Below are 22,558 nucleotides of genomic sequence, written 5' to 3' on the forward strand. Positions count from 1 at the left end.
TAAGTTTTCTTGATTTTGCAATTATCTTGGAAGTATCATGTAACTGAGATATCCAGTCTGGGCATGGGGAGAATAGCCTGGCTACCAGCCTCCAGCACATGGAACACTTGTTAAAGTGGCATTCCTACCTCGTGTGAGACTAGGACTGAGACAGGCTCTAAACCCCCACTCATCTCCTCCTCTAAGAAAAGTAGTTCAGCTGGGAATAAACCAGTAACCTACAGGGGTTTGGCCTGCATCAGCACCTGATGAGGAAGTCACAGCCCCCCCACATTAAGCACTGTAGAGATGCATAGGAAAAGATGAAAGGTTTAAATCTTTACAGACAAGTTAAATTATTATCCTCGATATACACATGGAGAATTGAGTCTTAAGAGAGCAACTAACCTGGTCAAAACCAACTCCTTGAGCAAATCAGAAGAGAAATGAAGTGGGAGGGTGGCAATCAAACCCCATTAGGTCTAGAGGGTAAGTTACTCTCAAACAACCTTTTCTGACCTACACATTCCCCATCTGCAGCCCATCACGGGGGCCTTTGGTCTCTGTACTGACTTGGTACCTGTCAGGTGGCTTGACAGAACTCACCAGCCAGCAGAAAAGAAGAAAATTGAGAGGTTTGTTCCTGACTTACAGCCAAGATCTTTACCACAAGAGCATCCCTTCTTCTTTGCTGGAAAAGTCAATGCTAACATTAATACTTCATTTAGAAAATTTTGATTTTGAATAGAGCATAAGACATTTTATTATGTCAGTGCATGAGGCTAGCAGAATCAAAAATTGTATGTCCTTCTCCCACCCAAATTCATAACAAAAAGGGAGGGTGGTGGGTTTTTTGAGTTATTTGCTACTGTCTTTTTAAGCCTTTAAAGTAACAGAAAATTACTCGATTATAACAAGTGAAAGCTGATTCCAGGAGCTAAAGACAGTAAACACATCAAATATTGCAAGGCTTGTGATACAATAATGCTGGCAGTACTGTCATGTCTTCTCTTTTCATAGGGGGTAACCTTGAAATAAATCCTAAAATGATTACAAGCCATTGGTTTAAACACACACAGCTTTTCAATGAATCCTTGAGCTTTCTAATTCCTGTGAAAATAGGATTTCCTTGGGGATATAGTCATGAAAATACCCTTTAAAAAGGGTACCTGTTCATTTTTCAGATATGCTCACACTGTGTGCTTGTAATGAGGTACCCTGGCATCTCAGATAAAAGTGTGTTGTCTCTCTCCTTCGTGTCATTTACTGCTGCAGACACAAAGTCATTTGGAGAGACAGCTTCACCAGTTTTCCATGGCAGGCAGCATAGGTAACGGCTCTTCATCTGCACGATCCATACTACTGGTGATCACCTTATTACTGATGACCAGGGCCATGCATGCTGCTCGTACAGCCCCCATTGTTTCCAGAGTGTTTCCAGAGCACAGATTATGCTCCCAATCTAGGCTCTGACTCAGAAATGCTTTAAGGTAAGCATGGCTTACAAAAGTATCTCCAATCTATTGCCAGCAATGAACAAAACAGTTTTAAAATGTTGTGTATATGCCTCTCCTCTTCCTCCACTAAAATCAGCCCTAAAACTCTTGACTTCCAGAGTTTTCTAATGGGACCTGATGTGTCCTAGGGCCCAGATCTATGCACAAGAGTGACTTTACACACATGAATAATCCCTGGAGTTCAACCATGTGCAAAAAGCTATTTGTGTGCCCAGGTCCTTGTGGAATCCTGGCCTTAGTCTAACCTGCTTCATTTAGCTGTCAACACAGTATTCTCTGGTTTGCCTAGCAATTATTTCTTTGTCATCTGATGCAGAGGTTAGGTGCTCTTTGATACTGTTTGTTCAGATTTCCCCTCCTCTGTCACTGCAGTGCCCAAAAGGGATATGTGGATCTCTTAATCAGATATCATATTGACAGTAGCTGTCACTATGTACGATACTTAGATACGTTCAGTCTTACAAGCATTTGTGAGTGCTCTTTTGCAGATAGCTACTGGGTAGTTACAGTGCCTAGAGAATGCTTGAAGGAAGGCTGTTACAATAAGAAACAGTGATTAAAAATAGTTTTTATCCATGCTCACTGATGGTCCTAGCACAAACAATCAGGCATTCTCTTAGCATGGGAGGGAACTCCCTCAGCCAAGTGAGATGGAATTAGAAATCATCTGACAGAGAGGTGAGGGAGGTCACACATTACCCTCTGCCTGGGGATCCTCCCATGTTTAATGTTGGCTGTACTGCATAACCAGATTATCCCAGGAAAAACAGTTTTTAAGATACTTTTCTTCCCTGGATAATGTATCAGTCATCCTTTCATATTTCACTCTGTGTGAAATTGTTGTGCTGTGTTTGGGGTTTTCACCATCAAGAGCAGAATGTTAAAGTCTAAACTGAAGGTAAGAATGAACCCTCAGAATTAGAAATGGTGCAGTGAGGCTCTGGACAGAAGGTCTGTCCTGACTCAGAGCTCTTTCTAGGGGCTATCTTTAGTCTGGTGATGCTACGCTCTTGAGTCTTGCTGTAGTCAACTTGCATTGTCAACAAGTAATTGAGGGCAGGAACCTAACATCAGATGCAACGCGTCACTTCCCAGGAGGAGCCCGTCTTTCTCCCTTGGTTTACAGGAGGGATGTTGTGCTAAGACCTATTTGTAGCTCTGCACAAGGCAACAGGCTCTCTGCTAATTCTGGGGTATTATCACTCTAGCATCTTATCATAAACCATGCCAGAGGATCCAAGGAAGGATGCTGCACCAGGTTCCTCACCCCAACCAGGCAGCAGTGTTAGCTTCACAAAGAAAATACCAGGCACAGCCACGGTATTGATGCTGTTCCCTAGGCCTTTATACATCGTTCTGCAGAACAGAGCCTGCCAAGCTGTTTGTTCCTCTGCAGAGCTTTGCTATGGTAATGACATGGTTGGCGCGAGTACTTGTTTTTAATTTTATGAACCTTGCAGCCCTAGAGCAGGACCAAAATTATTTAGCAGAGGAGAATGTTATTTTAGGCCTGGACATTGTAATTTGAGCTGTGCAATCAGAGCACATTAGCTTCAGCAGGACTTGGTCCAGCAGCATGGGTCTCCCACCCAACCCTGGGCAGGTTGTAGGTCCTGGTTTTATAACGTACCACAGAGTACTACCTCAGAGAGATGTTCTTCAAGTCTGAGAGTTTTTATATAAAGTACAGAGTAGCTGTGAAAAACTTTTTTTGATAAGTGCGAGACATTTATTGATTAAAGCCATAAAACCAAAATGAAATACATTAAAATGGTGAACATTCACATTCATTCTAAGAAGAAGGAAAAGTACAGCAACTAAGCTACATGGCATATTTAAACAATGCTTTTCTGTGGGATGCTAACATTGGGTTAACTTTGCCCTTCCCAGAACTAGATCACACCTGCCTGTGTTTCACAACTCCTGCAGTCAAAAGCTTACCAGCAAGTAATGCACACCATGTTCCAGAAGACTCAGTCTTTGTATAAGCTAAACAGTATTTACCTCTGTACCTCCATCCCAGTTTCCCTGGCACCACTGACTAGTGTACATGGGAATCCAAAGCTAAACAAATGCTAGGGTGCAAGATTGTGGGAAACAAGGGTATGCACTGCCAAGCATGATGCAGCCTACGTGCCTGCTTCTCTCTGCAGGAAGCTGCTTGCTGCATCCTAACACGTTCTTAAAGCAATCAGTCTCCTCAAATATATAAAATATGAAAGTGGAGTAGATCCCTTTCTTCTCATCTGACATGCCCCAGGGCTGTCCCCAGCTTTGCCTCCAAAAAAGCAACCATGGGAGGTTAAAAATTTTGTGAGGCATCATCCTGCCAGTTTTGGCATTTAGGCATCCTGATGTAGCACAGCCTAACCTTTTTCCCCACTACTCTCTCAGTTTTGCCCTCAAACTTTCTTTTTCAGGTCCACTCAGCTTTGGCTCTGGTGTGCCAGAAAGGGCACACGCTGTGTTTATATAAACCCTCTGTCACCTGGCAGCAGCGATCAAATGTGTGTGTGGCAGAAGAATTTTTCCTCCTGTCCTCCATGGGGTGGAAAAGCACTGAAATTACACTTCGCTTATTCTTTTCTTCAGCTACTAAAGCCAAAATAAACTTTGGGAAAAAGTAGCTCAGAAGTATAAACAGAATAATTGAAAAACACTTCTCTTTTCTTTTAGCAAAAACAGCCTCAAATATCATAAAAGCCCAAGGACTGCATTGCTGTCTGATCACAATAGCAGCTCAGCTCTAACACCAGCTGCCTGGCACTGCACTCCAGACCCCTCTGACAGTGTCACACTTGCTCATGAGAAGTAAAATTCAGGCCTGTTTAAAAAGCCAGCTCGAGACATCAGCTAAACCCCCCTAAGCCCTAAGAACAACTTGAAGTCACAAGAGGAAAGAAATAAAGGATTATTTCAAACCCCAGGATTTTCAAAGTCGAAGCAGCACCTGGCTGAAGTCACAGCATACACAGCCCAGCGCAGATCATGGCAGTAGCTGTGTCCTCGGAGAGCTACAGAGGACCCAAACAATCCCCAGCTAGGAAATTAAATGACACTTGACAAACATATTCAAAGCTGTTGGCCATTTTTTGGATTGTTTTTGCAAAGCTCAGCACATGGTCTTAAGAGACTGAAATACCTCAGCAGCATGAAATAACACATGCCAAAGCTCAGCCCATGCTCAGTGTGAACTGGTTGTTTCTAGAAACCAGAGGGGACTCAGAGTCAGGTGCAAGGGCATGCTAGCCTGATAGTGTCTCCTCCTGCAGAGTTTGGGACTTTTTCTCTTGATTCTTTGCTAAACATGATGCTGCACCCTGCACGTGTCATCCTGAATGTGTTTAGGAATAATGGTACTTCTCAGAAGAAACAGGGGGACTGCAGTGCTGGAACTCACTGGCTCTTTTGCTTCCACAGCACTACACATAATAGCAGTTTTTAGGTAGGGCCATGCTAAATAATGTCACACGGATGCATTGGAGGGAGTTTGTGTTGGCCAGAATCCAACTTTTTATTCTGCAAAGGACTTTGGAGATAAAGCTATAGTGTCATCAGCAATGCAAAACTCGGGGGTGGTATGGAGCGGGGGAGATACCTCTGATGCTGAAGCAATGGCCAGGACTAGTTTAAAGTCTACAAGAAAGGTCAGTATGCCTTGGAAGGGACTCCAGAAACATGCTGTCTGGGCAGGATCCCCTTTGGGAAGGATTCTCTGGTGCTGTGAGATTAGATGGTCTCTGCTGAGTTACTGATGGGAGTTTGAATGGCTCATGGAAGAAGCCAGGCTCTGCAAAGCAGGAGTGATTCACTCTCCACACTGAGAGAATATGTCAGGCTAAGAGCATTTTACGCAAATCCAGCAAAAAAGAGATGAGAGTTGGGAGGTGGGAGGCAAGAAAATCACTGTTTCATCCAGTTGAAAAGTTAAACCCTAATGTTTCTCTTTTTGCTAGATATGTTATCTCCACTATTCTGCTAAGAATAATGCCTCTGTTATAAGCCCAGCTAAAGATTTCTGGCTTATCAAGTTCAAGCCAAAGAAGAAGATAGAGATTTGAAGAGTGGGAGGGAAAAGAAAACATACGGCTTTAATGTCAGAGCTTTGGAAACTGAGATACTTATCTAAGTCTGTTTTCTTCTTTCCTTGATTATGTTACTTTGAATTTGGACAAGGAAACCAGCCTGGCCAACCTCACTTCTGTTTCTTCTCAGTTTCACTTTCTGAAAACTCTGTTGTTGTAGATGTACACTCAGATACGCATCTCACTGAGGACAGTTTCACATTTAGAAGATACTTGCTGAACCAGGAGATGATGATGAGAGAGACATTTATCACTACTGTCATTAAAGATCATTGTTATCAGAGACCTGACAAACCTTGTCACACTAGCACTGATGATGGTGTCCCAGACACCACTGCAAATTTGCCTTGAAGCATTACACCAGTACCCAGCCATGATGCCCACAAAGCAAGTCGCTCTCTGTTTACTTCAAATGCAGTATTTGTGAATGGTGCTTTGGAAAACAGCAGGTTTTTGATTTGCTTTTAATGTAGCAGATGCTTCACAGTTGTGATTCAAAGAGTTGCTCCCCAGAATTATTGTTTCTCTTCTCCCATTGATTAAAATGTAACGTATGAGCTCACACATCAAATTATTTCACAAAGACCTGACTCCTTCCATTTTTATATGTGTGTAAAATCCTTTTTAAACAAATCAGTTCTCCTAAATCTGCAATAATTCAGTAATAAAGCTAGCTCTAAATAAAAGGAGACAAAGACTATGAGCAGAAATGCAGGTGCTCAGTGTTAGAAGAGATGAATAAAGGAAACTAAAAACAAACTAAGGGGATCTCACAACTAACTCCACGCTCAACTGAATTGCATTGGTATAAATGCAAGCACTGTGTGGGCCCCCAAATTAGGAACTATTTACAAAACAAAAAGCTTGCCTCTACTGTATTGTGCCTGTTCTAACCACACTGAATAGCCTGCCTAATGATGATTTCTTCTTTATTTGGGTCAGGTCTTGCTGAGGAAGAATTTCTGGAGAAACCAACGCTAAGCATTGCCAAAGACGACATTGTCATCTTACCAGGAGACACCCTAAAAATAAAATGCAGGTAAGGATTGCTCTGGCAATGCTGGATTTCCTTGGTTGTATTGATTACCTTGGCACAGCACAGCTTCTGGGTAGGATAGAGCAAAGACTGCTGCACAGCCAGCTGGGAAGCAGTGCTGTTTACTCTCACATGCATTTCTGTGTGGAGGAGAATTTGACAGGCTGTAATAGAGCAGGGAGGAAAGGCTCAGGTCAGCATTCAGCTTGGCCAGATTCTTTATGTTGTAAAGGGGCCCAAGAAAAATCCTGAGTCAGCACATGGGAAAACTTATGGGAGGGGGATGTACCATGCTTAAGGACATGACTGGATAATCCTCATCTGAAAATAGGTTCAGATTCAGCTCCTCTGCAGCTAAAATCACTCTTTCACTCCCTGTCCATAAGTAAATGACAAACAAGATCACCAGGGCATGTCATTAGCTCTTTACATATATATGGATGAGCTTAAACTTCCTAAGCTCAAATACCATCTAGCCTATAAGGTGACAGTTAGTAAACAGAAGTTAGTATGTGTAACTTCAAAGACCTGACCTGTTTAAACATATCATATTCTTTAAATCAAAGATAACCAGGACTCATAAAAAGCCAGACTACCGATTGTAAATTACGGCAGCTCTCCAGTTCTTGCCACAATGTGTAAAAATTCACCATGCAAGAAACAAGCAAAATTTTGGTAATGTGTTTACAGGGAGATGATCCTCTGGAAATGGGGGATATAGCATTGGTCACAGCTGACTGGCACACAACTAAGTAGCAAATAGGAAGACTCAGAGCACTTTCTGCTGTGTCAGAACATATATTAGCTTGCTCTGTCACACAAAAGGCCTCAGACTGAGATGTACGTAGGTGTCACTTGTTCTGAGTGTGATTCATACGCCAAGCTACTGTGAAAGGTTGTTTTTTAATTTCTTCTGAGAGCGTTGTAGGAGAGAAGGCTTAAGGTAATACAGACTATCACAGTTTCTCACACACACACATTATTTTTACACCTTCTTGCAAAGTCCTCTTGACTGTAGCCACTACATGGATGGTTTCTTGCAACAGAAGTTACTAGAAACAGTAAGAAGAAGCAGTGGGAAGGTGAATCTAAGCCGTAGTTTATGCTGACACATACGTCCCTTCTGATTTTTGCCCTAGTCTATTTAATTCATTGTTATAGTGAAAAGTAAATTGACTCACACTTCTGCTGACACATATGTCCCTTCTGATTTTTGCCCTAGTCTATTTAATTCATTGTTATAGTGAAAAGTAAATTGACTCATACTGTGTAAATTTGTGATGTCTTCTGGAGTGTAAGTCAGTTTTTTTCCAAATACCTCCAGCTAGCCATGTGGCTTATGAGGTCAAAACAACCTTAGAGTGGTATTTTTAGCTTGGCAAGCAGCAAGTATGATGGCAATAAAGTTTAAACAGTCCTTTAAAATCTAGATGTAGTGCTTCATAAAACACGCTATGTGGCCATGAGTTCGGTGTAGTGCTCCAGGCCAATTAAATCAATACTTTTTAGCAGTTCTCCATCCACTGCCTTTTTAAACTATAGGAACATCCTATTTTTCTCTTGTCACCAGATGAATAAATAGAGGATTATTAGCACTTCAGTCCCAAATTGCTTTATGGATGCAAAGCAATAAATCCACACAACAGATCTGAGAAACAGAAAAGTATGGTAGCATGCTGCTGTGCTAGCATGGGAACAGAGGCCCGGAGCACTTCAGTTTCTTGCCTCAGGTCACACAGGAGCTGGGAATCGAAGATAGAAGTGTGATTTCTGCACTTTGAGTGCGAGAATTCCTGTATCAGGTCCTCTGTGGATGTCTGCCATCCTGCCTCCTCTGACACACTAGTGTCTGCACACTCACAGATTAGCTCCAGACTGGCCCAAAGAGAGCTCTGAAGTCCTTCGTACTTTCCGGGGGCATTAGGGCTGTGTGGAGCACAGCACAAGACAGCAGACTGAGCAGATAGCTGCTGAAGACTGTGGTAACTGTGTGAACATCCCTTCTCCCTTAAACTCCATTCATTTGAGGTTCTTCTCCAGGATTTCCTGATTTTTGGCAGCCTGGCCAAAGCTACTGCTGCAACTCCCCTCTGCCAGGTGTGAAAATCCCAAAACAATAGCCAAAGTCTTCATCTTCCACCAGGATAAAATATGCAGGAGGAAGAAGTGGGCACATGTAAGGAAGTGCAAGCGTGTGAAATCCCTGACCTGCTCTGCAGAGCCACTGTTGCAGACTTCCAGCCCTGATGGACACCAGAGGTGATGGTAGAGGGGCAGGGACATGGTGACATGCTGGGAATTGAGTGCCTGAATCTGATGTGGCATTGTTCCACATTCTGGGCCAGGAGTCCCATTCCTTGACAGAAGTGGTCATTTAATGACGTTAGTAAAGTAGGGAAAGAGCACTGGGTAGGGACCTCTGCGTCAAAAAATAAGTCAGCACCCTGAAGGACAGGAAGCTGGTATGACGGATGAGGTGGGGTGGTCTAAGTCACCAGTGCTTCCAAAAATGGGGGTGAGGCTGTTCAGCAGAGAGGATATTCACACTTTTCCCAATGCTCTCATTCAGCTACATGCTGGGAATAACCTCAAGAGTTCAGCCCCATGTCCGCATCATCTTCAGGAAGGCAACAAAAGGACGGGCAGAAACGGGGGCCAAGAGGATGTTTGTTTAAGTGTCACTGAATTTGCTGGCAAACGCATTCCCTTATTGCATCTACTGCACCACTACAAAGCCACTGGCACAGAAAGAGTAGTTAGAGTTATTAGCTAACTGGAAACTTCACACAGCTTGCTTGTTGGATACATTCAGTATTAGCATCTCTATACTGAGTCGATGTGTCTAGACCGGATTTCTCCCTGGCGACACTCAGTTGGGGAAATCCAGAGGTTCTTACTCCTTCCTCAGCTCAGCAAAAGTCATTGGGTCAACAGGGATTCACTGAGTGAGAAGGGTTGAGTTTTGAAGAGTGGCTTCTCTCTGCAATCACAGACAGAACTGCCTCTCTCTAATACTAACTTTTTCCCCAGAAAAATCCATAGACGATTACCCTCATATCCCACCAGTTTCCACACTGACCATCAAAAAACAGTCTGCTACAAAAAGACCATAATCTTCATCTCACAAGCATGTATAGTATGTACTAGTACATCACCAGAGCCCTCAAAGTGCAGCCCAAGCAGAAGAGAGCTCCAAGAGCTCCTGCTGCCATGGTGTGGCCTGATGTTTCTAGCACAATAGGACTAGCACAGCCAGTGCCTGTTACTGAGCTAACTTAGATCAGTTGAAAGCTCCCTCTGAGTCCTGCAACAGGTTATAAAAAGGCCTTGCTTTTTGTTGGTGAACTACGTAAAATTGCATTTGACATTAGCTGTGATCATAGATAAGACAACGAATGGACCAGGTGGGTGAAATGGTGTATCATCTGCTCTGCTGGCTTTATGTTCTGACTGCCGTGACAAGGCAAATTGAAAAAAGTGTGTCTTGAGCAGATATTCTAAGATTTTTAATCTGATTAGTTCCAGACCCTTCACAAAAATCAACATTGAGTCACTGCTGATTAAGCAAGAAAGGTGATGTGAAGTTACATAAATGTTCTCTTCTCTCCATGCAGCCTTAGTATAAGAAAACATAAGTTAATTTAGCTGTTAAAATATGCAAGGTCCTCAGGTGGGAAGAAACATATAATTTTATCTGGTACTTTCTAATGTTTGAAGTGGCTAAAATACAGTATTATAAAAACAAACTCATGTTCAGGAAGTCTGTGAAAATAAAAATTAAACTTTCCTCCAGAAGCTAGCTTGCTACAGCTCCCACAGACTGTTTCAGGAATCACCCCTGCTCTGGGGAAGCGTGTGGGGTGATCCACCTTAATTCCTTATGGGTGGAAACACAGTCACCCAGCAAGCTTTATTCTTCATTTCCAAATAATAGAGTAGGAACACTGGGAACATCAATAACAGTTGCCAGAGGCAAGCCCAAATTTTGTCTGAAGTCATGACTCTATCTTACTTTTGGTGTGTTGTGTTGACAGGGGAGCAACTTCTGTAAGCTGGCTTTTGAGGGCGGACCAGAAGGAAGATCCCCGGGTGTTCATAAGTAATTGTCGCAATACCACAAGGCAAAGCTGCAGCATGCTTGTCATCAGGAAAGTCATAGCTAATGACACCGGTTACTTCACCTGCATTCATGATGACTCCCCATCTAATGAGGATCTCATGGCCAAGATTTATGTGTTTGTTAAAGGTAAGAATTTCACTTCTGTTATTATGGCTTTCTGGTAATATAAGTTGTTTTCAGCTGTGGGATCTGTCCTAGGTAGAACAAGCAACCCAATTCAGATGCTTTCACACATCCCACCTCCCCACTGGCCCAAGCGATGGAGCAAGCACCAGCTTTGACATTTTGAAAAAGCTGGATATATTTGGATTTTCATGCCAGCTGAATTCACAGGGACAGAGATGTGAGAACCAGAAATTACCTATCTTGTTCAATTCCAGGACTTGAAAACTAGATTGTCCCATCTAGTTTTGTGTTCCAAATAACATATACACTGATTTCTTTAAACCTCTTTTCTTTTCCTTTTAAGACTAAATTCTTTTATCCTAAAGGGTTTTGCTATGACAGTGTTTTTCCTAAGATTCATCCTGAATACCCAAGTCCTCTCTCTTTCCCTTCCTCCCCAGACATGAAACTCCCTGACAGCATTCTTTGCAATTCCTCTCTCTCCTACACATTTGTATACTGCTTTGTCCTTCACATCTGTGAGACATCCAAAGCTGGATGACTGCATTATACAGATTTTATTGTAAAAAATGGCCCATTGCTCATTTTTGTCCTCTTAGAACTGCCTCTCCCCCATGTGTCGGAATCATTGAGTTCAGGTCCAATAATAAATAGAAGCAGAAACTTCAGAAGAGCATGGTCCTCTGTGATTAAGTGAATATGACATACTGAACAACCAATTTTTGTTAGAAGAACATTCCCCAAAAATGCTGGATTTTTTTCAAATCTATTTGACAAACGCATTACTAAACCACTGAATCATTTTGGATCTTCCAAGCTGAGATTATGAGTAGTCAGATAAAGGAGCTGACTTTTAGTGCCTTGAATAGGGGATGACATGAACTCCATTGGTGCTGAATTGTCTTATTATTCAGTTCCCCACAAGTACTCATGAAAATGGATTAATTTAATTTTTCTAATAAATGCTAAAATGTGATTCTTTGAATCCTCTTACTAAAACAAATGCTAGAGAGGCAATGAGTTTGATATTATTTGAATAGTTCAGCAAACTTATACTTGCAGAAATCCTATGTGTTTGCTGGACAGCTCTGATAGTCTCATGGTATTGCTAATGATGGTGAAACCATCATGAGGTGTTACTTCCATCCGAAAGGGCACTGTGATATACCCACACAGCTAAATTCAACTTTTGCCCTAGTAGGTGAACACACCTGTTTGATTCATGTGGATGACATTTTCCTGTCTCTTTATGTCTGTTGAAAATAGTCCCTTTCTATCCTTATCCTGCTTTCCCAGCAAGTCTTCCTTTTATTGGAAAGTAGTTTTCTGGTGTTACTTGTTAGTTCCTGAAGTAATTTTTTCCTCCCTTTCTATTTCCTTTTTTAAAATTTTTTCCCTGTTACTCTAAGCCCTGGTTGCTTTATCCACCCTAGTTCTTGTGCTGAGCTGTTTCCTTTTCTCATTACACACTGCTCAGATGCCACTCATCTAATATTGTTAACCCAGCCCAATGCCTACGCTTCAGGAAATAGTGCATTGAAAACTCCATTCTCTATCCTGATTCAGTGCCCTGGCTGGGTACCCAGGCCTTCATTACTCTATGGTGGGAGCACGTGCAGGAAATGTTATGGATCTTTTGGGACTGCCTGAGCATTTTTCTTAAGAAAATATCTCAAGTTATTAAATGCTTGCCAGCGATGCACTTGGAACAGTGCTAATCTAAAAAAATCGCAGGATGTCCTTTTGGTTGCCTGAGACTGCTGTGCCAAGGTTCCCCTGAAAAACAGCACTGAATGACTGTTTTATCTAAATCACCCTACAAGACTGTCCTCTCTCAGACGCAATTTAATTGTGTCATACGCCCTCCCTGCTCTAAAAGCTCTTACTCAGACTCCTGTGCTTTAAAAGTTATTGAAGGAAAAGTGGGTAGAAAATGAACCAGCTTGTACTATGCACTCAGTGGGTGAAGTAGTGGGAAAGGCAAGTCAGCAGGGATCCCTCCGGTCCATGTCCTAGCGAGCCAGCTGCTCATCCACCCCAAAGCAGAGCTTTGCCACAGCAGTTCAGTCTATAAGCTTGCAAGTGCCTGCTGGGATCTGGCCTGCCGGTCTGAGGAAGCTGCTTGGCCCCAGTGAAATGAAGCTATTTATACCTCAGCATGGATGCTGTCCTCAGGGCATGCTCTTCCTCCCATTCAATTCCTGTGTATATTTGTTGAAAGCCAGCAGGCTCTTTTGGGGACAAGAAAGCTGTTCTTCAGTGAGGGCTTTACAAATTGTGGAGTTAAGTAAGGCATTCAGAACGTACCTACAATTTTCTTCAATATTTAAACATGTCTTTTTAAGGAAATTGGTCTGACAGTGTCTGGACATCACTGAGAAACCCATCAGTTGTCTTCAAGTGAAGAAATTCACAGTTCCCTGTGAGTGCCAGACAGGGGTGAGGTCCAAAAGACATCTCTCTAGACGTTTTGTGGAGAGAGCAAGTGCTCAGCAGGGTGTTTATGAGACTGAGCCAGGTGGAGTGAGAAAATGTTGAGCCAGACCCTGAAGGCTGGAGATTCCTCTGAGGTTACAAGCCATTATTGCCAAAAAAGGAAGGGGAATGGTATTTTTTCCCTTCATTCCTGGCCTGCTGCTTGACACCGAAATGAGAACATGATTGTATCGGAAGCCCCGCTTATTGGCTATTATTTCCTGTGCTTGCTTCTGTTTTTACAGCCTCCCTGGTGGAGTTTCTAAGCTCTGTCAGAATCTGGCATTCAGCAGCTCTCCCCCCCCCCGCCCTGGTGCAATTGAGCTGTGACCCTTGCACATCAGTCGGATCATAAGGGACCCGAAGGCAGCAGGGTCAGCCACCATGCCTCAGCTGTGCACTGACAGTCTGGAGGGAGGGAGAACTCAGGATCTTAATCCTGAATAATTGTTCCCGAGGCCTTTTCTACTTCCCGCTGCAGCTGCAATTAAAAAGCAAGACAACCCCCTTCTCCTGTTGCCCATCTCCTTCTTGAAAATACAATGTAGTTTAGGGCTGCAACAAAAAATAGTTGGGCATTTTTTAATGGCATTGTTTAACATCATTGCAAATCTGAGGGATAATCTCTGCAGTGAGACGCAGCGTCTGGTCAAACACGGTGCTGCAGTGCTGCACAGGAAGAGCAGCCAAGCAAGCCTCTCGTGGCTGCGGTCAGAGAACAAGGCGAACGGGGGAAGCCCACTCTCAGTCAGAATAGGCCGTCTCTGCTGAGCCAGCTCTCGATCAGTAGCAGTAAAGACAAGTTTTCACTGCAAACTAGCTGCCCACATAGGGGCCCAGGTCAGAAAGTCTCATGTGGATGGCATTTCCACTGCAAATGCTGCCAAAGCCAGCTAGCCCATGTCTTTTGCTTCTATCTCCTGCGATTACCCTTCCCAACCAAATGGGTACTTCCCTGTGAGGAACATACGCATTTATTTCAACCTTTGGGATCCCTGTGCCAAAGGAAAGGGCAGGCTGTCTATTTTGTGTTAAAATATAGAGAGCCCTCTCTACAATGTTTCCTAGGGCACATATAAAATTTAACACGGCTTAGAGGAGGAGGAAAAACAGACAAATCAAGCAAAGATTCGCTCCACCTTCCCAAAGGGCTATCCCAGGCCCCAGCCTAGACAGAAGTCAGGACTTGCAGCTCTCAGCTATTTGAAATACTGTTACTGTCAGCAAAGCAACTGTCTCAAAGTATAAGATAGTCCTCAGGGCATCAGCTGAAAAAGCTCTCTATATCAGCTAAAACGCTGCCTCAGCTTTTGCAGTGATTTCCCCTTGCAGTCCCCAGCTCTATGTAGCAGTAAGGGATTTGCTACACCTTTTTGTACCACTCAGTCAATGCATCAGTAGGAAGGAGCATAAGCTCAATTCTGTTTTGCTTCCCTCCATCAGCAACTTGTCTGACATTGTTACTGTGGTAGCTGGAACTGGCCACATCTTGCCAAACAGTGTCTAGAAAAGTTCATCCAAGTTTCCAAGCTGTGCTTTGATTCCTGTACACACACACCAGTAGTACTGCTTTGCTAGAACTGTACAGCTAAAGGAGGCAATCTCCTCATCACAGACATGGGGCAAGCACGCCAGCAACAGACATCCTCTACTAATTTTTATGCAAAGCAGGGCTGTTATTCTGTTTCTTGATATAATTATGGCCATAATAGGGCTGGTTCTCAAACACTTCAGAAACACAGGAGTCCCACCTCCTCTGACCAAAATACCGTAATTGGCACAAAATGATGTGTGTGAACCCGATACATCAGTGTTGGCTCTCACACAAGGGCCCAAGTACACTGGGGTAGAATCACCAATTCCTGTTTGGGCCTCATGTGGTTCACTCTCTGAATACATAGATTGGTGGATATTTTAAGTGTCTTCCCACACAGAGCAATTCAGCTGCTGGTGTTTCACCATCTCAGTGTTACGGTGTGTTAGGAACATGGCAGGATTGAGGGAGTAATTTGTTTACAGTGTAACAGAAGATACCCCTGCAGAGAATTTGAGTTCTGGCTCCTTTCAAAGTTCATATGGACACCATGAAGCACCAGCACTTCAGGCAGCACTGCAGGCTTGAGCCATAGTACAGTCCTGCCAGGATTCCAGAGCACAAGAACTGGAAATCAAATTTGAAGCAAGACAGACTTTTATATGGGAGCACAAGTCCTGTTTATCTGAAGGAAAAAGGGGGATGCATCCAAGCAGCTTGCCCTGTCAGAGCATGCATCTCACTGCTTGTCAGCTCCAGCAGCAAGGCATCCCCAAGGAAGGTATGAGCTCTCCCTTGCTATTGCAAAGAATGAGGAGGAGAGGTGGTACAAGTACTGCATCAGGGCAGAGTGTCCATCAACCACTGTCTCTTCTTTATCAAACTGTACAGCCCAGAGATGTGAAGCCCCATTTTCTTCATCCCTTCCCCACCAAGGGAAATCTAAAGAGGATGGAAGGAGCATGAAAGCACCCCTCACATGAGATCATATTTTGGTTCTGATGTTCTTTGAAGCTGATTTCTGCCTCCTAAATTCTCTTGACAGTTCACAGAGATAATCCGAATGTGAGAAGCAGAAATGTAGGGCCAGGGTGACAGCCCTGACTTGGGCTTTGGCTTGCTTTCCAGAAGATATTACCAGTGAGAACAGAGTTGGAGCTGCATTTCTTCTTTCTTTCATGCTGGAGACACCAAGACAGCTACACTTGCTGTCAGACACTCAGCAAGCTGAGATAGGCAAATGCTGTCCTGTCTGCTCAGCATGGAGCCCTGCAGATAAGCTGGCTGTCTCGCACAGACTGGTGGAAGGGTTTGGCACCATATCCTAGCTAACAGTGTTTAGGACCACATGACATGGGAATATAGGCTATGTCGCTGTGCAGGACCCTCTCTTTTGTTCCTCAAGTATTAAGGGCTGGATCCAAAGGAAAACTAAGATGCTTTCCATTCTGAATCAAGACCTTCTGTATCTTCAAATCATATCCTAAAGCGTCACTTTTAAGTGGAGGAGCCTTATAAGATATGATGGTGAGCGAGCAGCATAAGTTCCTGGCAGTAAGTCAGTGACAGCACTTGACATCCCAGCAGGAAGAGGTAATGATCCTTTCCTTCTAAATGAAGGTCTGGCAGCCAAAATCACACACACATTTCCCCCACTTCTTCCTTCCCATTTCTTATCCATTCAGTAACTGCTAGTTGCTGAACTTCACTCAAAGTCTGTGGCTGGCAGCAGTTAATGTACGAGACCTGTTCTTAATGATGGGACTTCAGGTAAAGCTGGTCAATATTTTCTACAAAGTCTATGCCTGCCTAAAATCTAGTGTTGTGGGAGTCAGAATTTATGAATTCTTCTGATGCTTGAAATGTAACTTCAGCCGAAGTATGGAGACATTTTTTTTTAAACAAATCCTTACATGTTGGCTTTTATTTGTTTGGCAATGAGAAGCATTCTGGTTCCACAATTTTTGAAGTAACACTTTTTAAAGTAATATTTTTCTCTACAAATATTCCTGTGTTTGTAACAGTAATCTCTGGGGGAAGAATGTATTTCATTTGACCAAAACAGAATGCTTCATGTTGACTCAGAATGTCTTCTGGGGGTTTTGCAGTCACTTTTGTTTTGCCTAAAGATAAAATATTCTGTTTTCTGTTTAATCTAAACATTCCACCACCAGTTCTTTTCATTGGCCTGCCAACCTGAAAAGTCCTTTATTTTCAAAGATCCAGTTTCTAAACAAGTGACTTTATAGAAGTTACTCCTGTACCTAGAAGAAGCTTTGATGGGTTACCAGGAGAAATACAGCAGACTAGGCAATTGCCTTGTACAGCTTCCCAAAATACTCTGACCAAGGTGTCACTTAACTGTTAATCATCCTGTTAACATAAAGAACAGATTATAAACCTCCTCTCAGTGTTTTTGACCTTGATGAAGACAAACTTCATGGGGATTATGTCAAAATGTGAATTTAAAGAACCCGTGAAACTCTGCTCAGGCTTCCCAGCCAAGGTATGACAGAATGAAGAAAATAAATAGTGAGGGTGAGAGAATCATCTTTAGAAGGAACAAAGTAAGAAGCAAAATGAGAATGTTCAGGAATTTCACAGACATACATAGCCAAGGATGACTGTCCTCAAAGGCCATTTAGTGCTTATCATCTCTGTGGGCTGATGGATAGTATCTGAAGGGAGAGGTGATGTTATCTCCACAGCTTTAGTATAATACAAATATCATGAGACAAATTGCCATCACAGTGTATGAGCAGCAATGAAAAGCACCCAAAATCCTGTACAAAATCCTGTCTCAGGAGGATGTTTCAAACACGCAGGCAGGTGATACAATGCTGAAAAGTAAAGAGTTGTAGGAGAGCCAGAGACTACAACATGCTGAGCTCCTGGGGTATAATGCTGAGGGCTTTTAAGTCCCTTAGCTTCATCAGCTGGCAAGACAGGACCCATGAGTGCCTTTGGAGAGTGGGATTCAAATGGCAAGTGAGCATGACATAATTACAGACCTCCACCACTTCCTGGTAGATAGTCACCTACATTACAGATAACACTAAACAAAAGAACAGATGTCACCGCGAGGCGAAGGAGTCCCATATCTGTGTTCGCATGCTGTCACTGGGGAGGCTTGAAGAGAGAGCTGCACATTCCCCAGGCAATTGCTATTACACCACTGAGTTAAAAGGGACCCTCCCTAAACTCATCTCAAGCAGCAATTAATCTCCACCTAGACAAAAGAGAATCTAAACATGAAGGGCTTCACTGTCTGAAGGTAAACAATGTTCTTGTAGGCACTTGACCTTTGAGTTGCTTTTGTGTGCGTACTTGATTTTTCTGCCTGGCTCTGTCCCTGTGGCTGGACAGCCGGTCCCCTTCCCCTCCACTGTCCCGCTGCCTCTGCTTCCTTCACTTTGCTGTTTGTGTTCCCTCTTGAGCCGTGCTGGGTAAACAGTAACACCCTGGCCTGGCTGCAGTTTCCTGCAAACTTCCACTGACCTGGAGAGCTAGACAGCCAGTCTGAGACCGAAGGGAAGGGGCCTTTCCCTCGCCTTGGAGCTGGTGCTACAGCTGATAAGTCCCTAACGTGCTACAGCTCTTGTCTTTCTTCACATATAATGAGCTTTGCAGCCCACAGTAAATTATTCTTTTTAATTATCCTATGGGAATTGATGGCTGTTTATGGGTAAGATTCATAGGGCATATTAACTTCCCAAGTCAGGAGGAACAGATGTGCCAAGCTACAGGGAAATACGCTGTTTTCATAAACTGTTTCTTTGTGAGAATTTTTTCTCTTGGAGTTCAGTGTTGGTAACTGCAGAGAGGACGGCACCTGCATTTCCCATGCCTCAGCTCTCCAAATTGCAACAGTTGAGTGCAGTTGATTTACACCATCTGGAATTAGAGATCTTCCTTGAGGCTAAGGTTATCAATTTTAAAGAAAAGTGACCCTGTCCCTTTTGTTTCAAGAAGTTATGTCTCTGGGAGACTTTTTTACAAGGAGTTAACTGATTGCTGATTAACGTAAGGTGGTGAACGTGTTTGTAAAGCTGGCAGTGACACTCCCGATGTTCCAGCAGATCATTTTTCCATGCCACAGTCAGTCTGAACTACTTAGGAGTTTCATGAAGGATTCAGGTTTTTGTCTGCACAAACCATAACAAAGGTATCAGCTGGCAGTTGATTAGTTCCCTATTCAGTATTTATTCTTTGTCATTTTGTTAAGATCCAAAGCTGAGCCACTTTATATTTGCTTATCTGTTAAGTGAACAGTCCAGCTGCCTGGAAAGTGCTCTTGCTCAGAGCGTCTCCTTCCCAGTGCAAGTGGGCTTGCTCCTGCTTACATGGGGTTTTAGAGCAGCTGGACTAAGGCACAAGCAGGCTGCAGGATGCACAGGGGTTTCCTCCATTGCTCTGTGTCCTGGTACTCTTTAGCGCTTGATGATACTATTTTTGCTTTTGCACAGTTTCACAATTAGGGAGACAAAAAAGCCTCCCTGACCTCACTGACATACCCAGGGTTATTTAGTAAGTGCTTGACCTTCACCTGCAACTGCCTTTTCCTTTCATTCCAGTCACTCTCCACTTGATGGTCAAAGTGTAGCCCTCACCTCATGTTTAAGCTCTGATGTCAAAACTGTAGTAGTTTAGCCCTGCAAGTAGCTGCCCCATTAGCATCTTCACTTTAGGAGTTGCTCCACTAACTCACACAGGTATCCCACCCTGTTTAGGAGCTCCAGTATTGCAGGTTGAAATAGGGAGGAAAGGAGGCCTTCAGCAGACAGAGAACTCTCTTTAGGCTAAGGCTATAAACTGGATAAAGCACTGAGATAACACAAATTATAGCCATCTGCTTATTGCACAGGGCTCTAAGAAACCTCACTTACTGTAGGAAAGAGAAGGACCCATAAATTATAAACCCTTTTTCTCTTTTTTTCAAAACAGAGTGAGAATAATGCCCATGAGACCTGACATCCACTAGAGATTAACAATCAATTGCAGCTCAAGCCATCCTCCCCTTTCCCAACCTAATCTTTATAACCCAGAAACTGCCTTTTGCTGTTCTTAATTGCACATCGATTTTAAAACACTATCTAGATTTCAGATACTGATGGTAGAAGGCTAGATTTATATATTTTGGCTTCCAGTTCAGATTGTAGTTTATGATCTGGGATAGTGTAATTCTAGCTACTGGCTAGACATATGGCAATTCAGGTGCAGGCTGCTATTAAAAATCAATTAGGAATGAAATATAGCTTCTGTTACATACACTGTAAATTCATGCTTCCCATTTAGGTGTTCTTCAGTAGTTTAGTACCACCATGATGAGTATTTGTCCTATTTACAGCTGAAAAAGTAGATTATTTTTAGGTCTGTTGTGAATCTGAAAATTTGGAGGAGGTCAGTCTCAGCGGTAGGGAGAGATGATGGAGGAGAATGGGGTTAAATAATTGTTTTTTCTCCCTGAACAGGAAATATTTTTGAGAAATTTTATTCTGTTTTGACTAAGATATTTCAATCATTGCATAATTCAATATTTTCTGACATTTTAGGATTATTTAACTTTTGCTTAGCTGTCTTCTTTTGATTTATGTTACTTTTTAAACAAACAGTGCTATTCTGAAATTCCCTCTAAAAATACTGGCACAAATATTTTTAAATCCAGTGCTTCCATCTTTTCAGTCAAAACAATTAGTTAAAATTTGATCCAAATTTGTGAATAGTTTGGTATCAAGAAGCTCCTTTTTCCACAGCAAATTTCCTCTTGCCCTATATTCTTGTCCTATCCCCCTGTCACGTGGCGCATCAGTTGTTCTCTCTTTTTCTCCATAGAACTAGAAATAGATATGAATACACTTCCCCTGACACTTTTTTGCACTCCCAGTATTTGTTGAAAATATACAAAAATCTACTTTCTCTGCTTTTTCCTATAACAAATAATCCAAGGATCTTCTTTTATTAATCTAAGGATCTTCTTTTAATAATCCAGGGTCTTCTTTTAAGTAGAAAGGCCTTTCATCATTTGCACCAGCTTTAAAATTGGCTATAAAAATGTCATCGCATTTGATACCTCCAAGTCTGGTTTAGCTGGAGAGCAAGACAGCAGAGGTATTAAGCAGCACTAATGCTCAGAGACAAACACTTAACACATTTTTGTAATGTGACTCAATAGAAGAATTTAGAAGACCTGTTTGGGAAAGTGCATAGGACATTGGATTGACTAAATATTTCCTATTAGTTTTAGGGACTGGAATAAGCTACAAAGTTGTGGTCCGGAGATCAGGTTTCTCAGATCAAGGCTTGATTAGAACCAGTGTCTGCCTAACCAGAAAGTTCAGATGTGTGCATGGAAACTTCCTACATGTGAGGAGATTACAGGTCTAATTTTTTAATTGCAATTACTTTCTCTCACATAATGTTTCTTGCAATGCCCTTACTTCAAAGTATATGCTTTTTTGTAGACAACACCACTCAGAATTAATCAGTGGCATGGGATAAAAGCTGACATGAAAAGACATTACTAGAAATAATAGACACCATCTAGATTTCTGGTCTTTATCTTCTGTTTTACTGCCTCATGTTCCGTGCTACTGATCAGTTCCTCATTAAGCACACATCTCTTGTACTTGCATAGTGACCCCAGTGCCTTTTGTAAAACATCATCATAACACATGTGATCTTCCTGATACACACAAGGAGCTCCAACCAACATTTGGTCTCATCATGATGAAGCACGTGGTACATTTTCTCTGCTAAAAATCCCATTCCCAGTTCACAGAGCTAAAATTAAGCTATCAAAAATACAAATGGCAATGGTCTCAACCTCTGCCTTTCACCCTTCATGTTTTTGTGAGTGAAACTGGTTTGGGTTGTGGAGCAAAGGAACTCCAGCTCTGCACTAGTTCTTTGAAAAGTAATTCCAAGTGACAGCACTTACGTATTTCCATGACATTCCTGAAGCAAAGACTATTGTCACTAGTCAAGAAATGAACACTGATATCCCCAGATGAATGACCTGTTCCCATATGAGTTACCAGTCATGGGGAAATAAAGACAAAGCAAGTGAGATAAACCAACTCCATGTTTTCCTTTGTCAATGGAGCTGTGGAAGAGCAAATCCAAATCTCACGCTCCATGTTCAAACTATTCTGCAGGTCACCAATAAGCATAGCTACATCACTTACTTACATATACACTTGTTACCCAGAAAAATTCAACATAAATAAGCACTTCACCTACTGTTTAATTACAGATCCTCCAGCATGGAATACACAGCTCCCTGCTAGGGTCCAAAGGATGAACATTTGTTTTAAATTGAAAAATGGATCCCCACTGATTTGAAGCAAAAGACTGTTTGCCAGGAATGGAGTACTGGGAAGAAGAAATTTTGGAGGGTTTCAGTTTTAGACTCTTTATTGAGAGTAGGCAAAATGGCCAACAGCCAGAAAGGAAGACTTGGAATTTTAAAACTCCATGTACAGGATTCTTTTCCTCACTAGGTAAAGAAGTTAGAGAAATGTTTTGCCAACTTTTCATGGAGATTTTAGAGCTTTCCCAGTTTTGCCAACAGATGAAGGAGGGAGAGCAGTCTGATACAGTAATGCAAGGATTAATGGGATGAATAGTGTTACTCCAGCACACTTCAGCTGGGGCTTTCTTCAATCACAGAGCAACTGCCACAACAGT

General features: G+C 42.5%; 1 protein-coding gene across 1 annotated transcript in view; it reads left to right on the top strand.

Moving 5' to 3' along the window:
- LOC141949405 (vascular endothelial growth factor receptor kdr-like) overlaps positions 1-22,558 on the top strand; it is a 142,034-nt gene that overhangs the window by 32,498 nt on the left and 86,978 nt on the right. The window contains exons 2-3 of the mRNA XM_074882941.1: positions 6,524-6,620; positions 10,652-10,863. Of these exons, the coding sequence (XP_074739042.1) occupies positions 6,524-6,620; positions 10,652-10,863 (309 nt within the window). The remainder of the gene's footprint in view (positions 1-6,523; positions 6,621-10,651; positions 10,864-22,558) is intronic.

This window comes from Strix uralensis, chromosome 13 (genome assembly GCF_047716275.1).
Source record: "Strix uralensis isolate ZFMK-TIS-50842 chromosome 13, bStrUra1, whole genome shotgun sequence".
Classification (NCBI taxonomy): Eukaryota; Metazoa; Chordata; class Aves; order Strigiformes; family Strigidae; genus Strix; species Strix uralensis.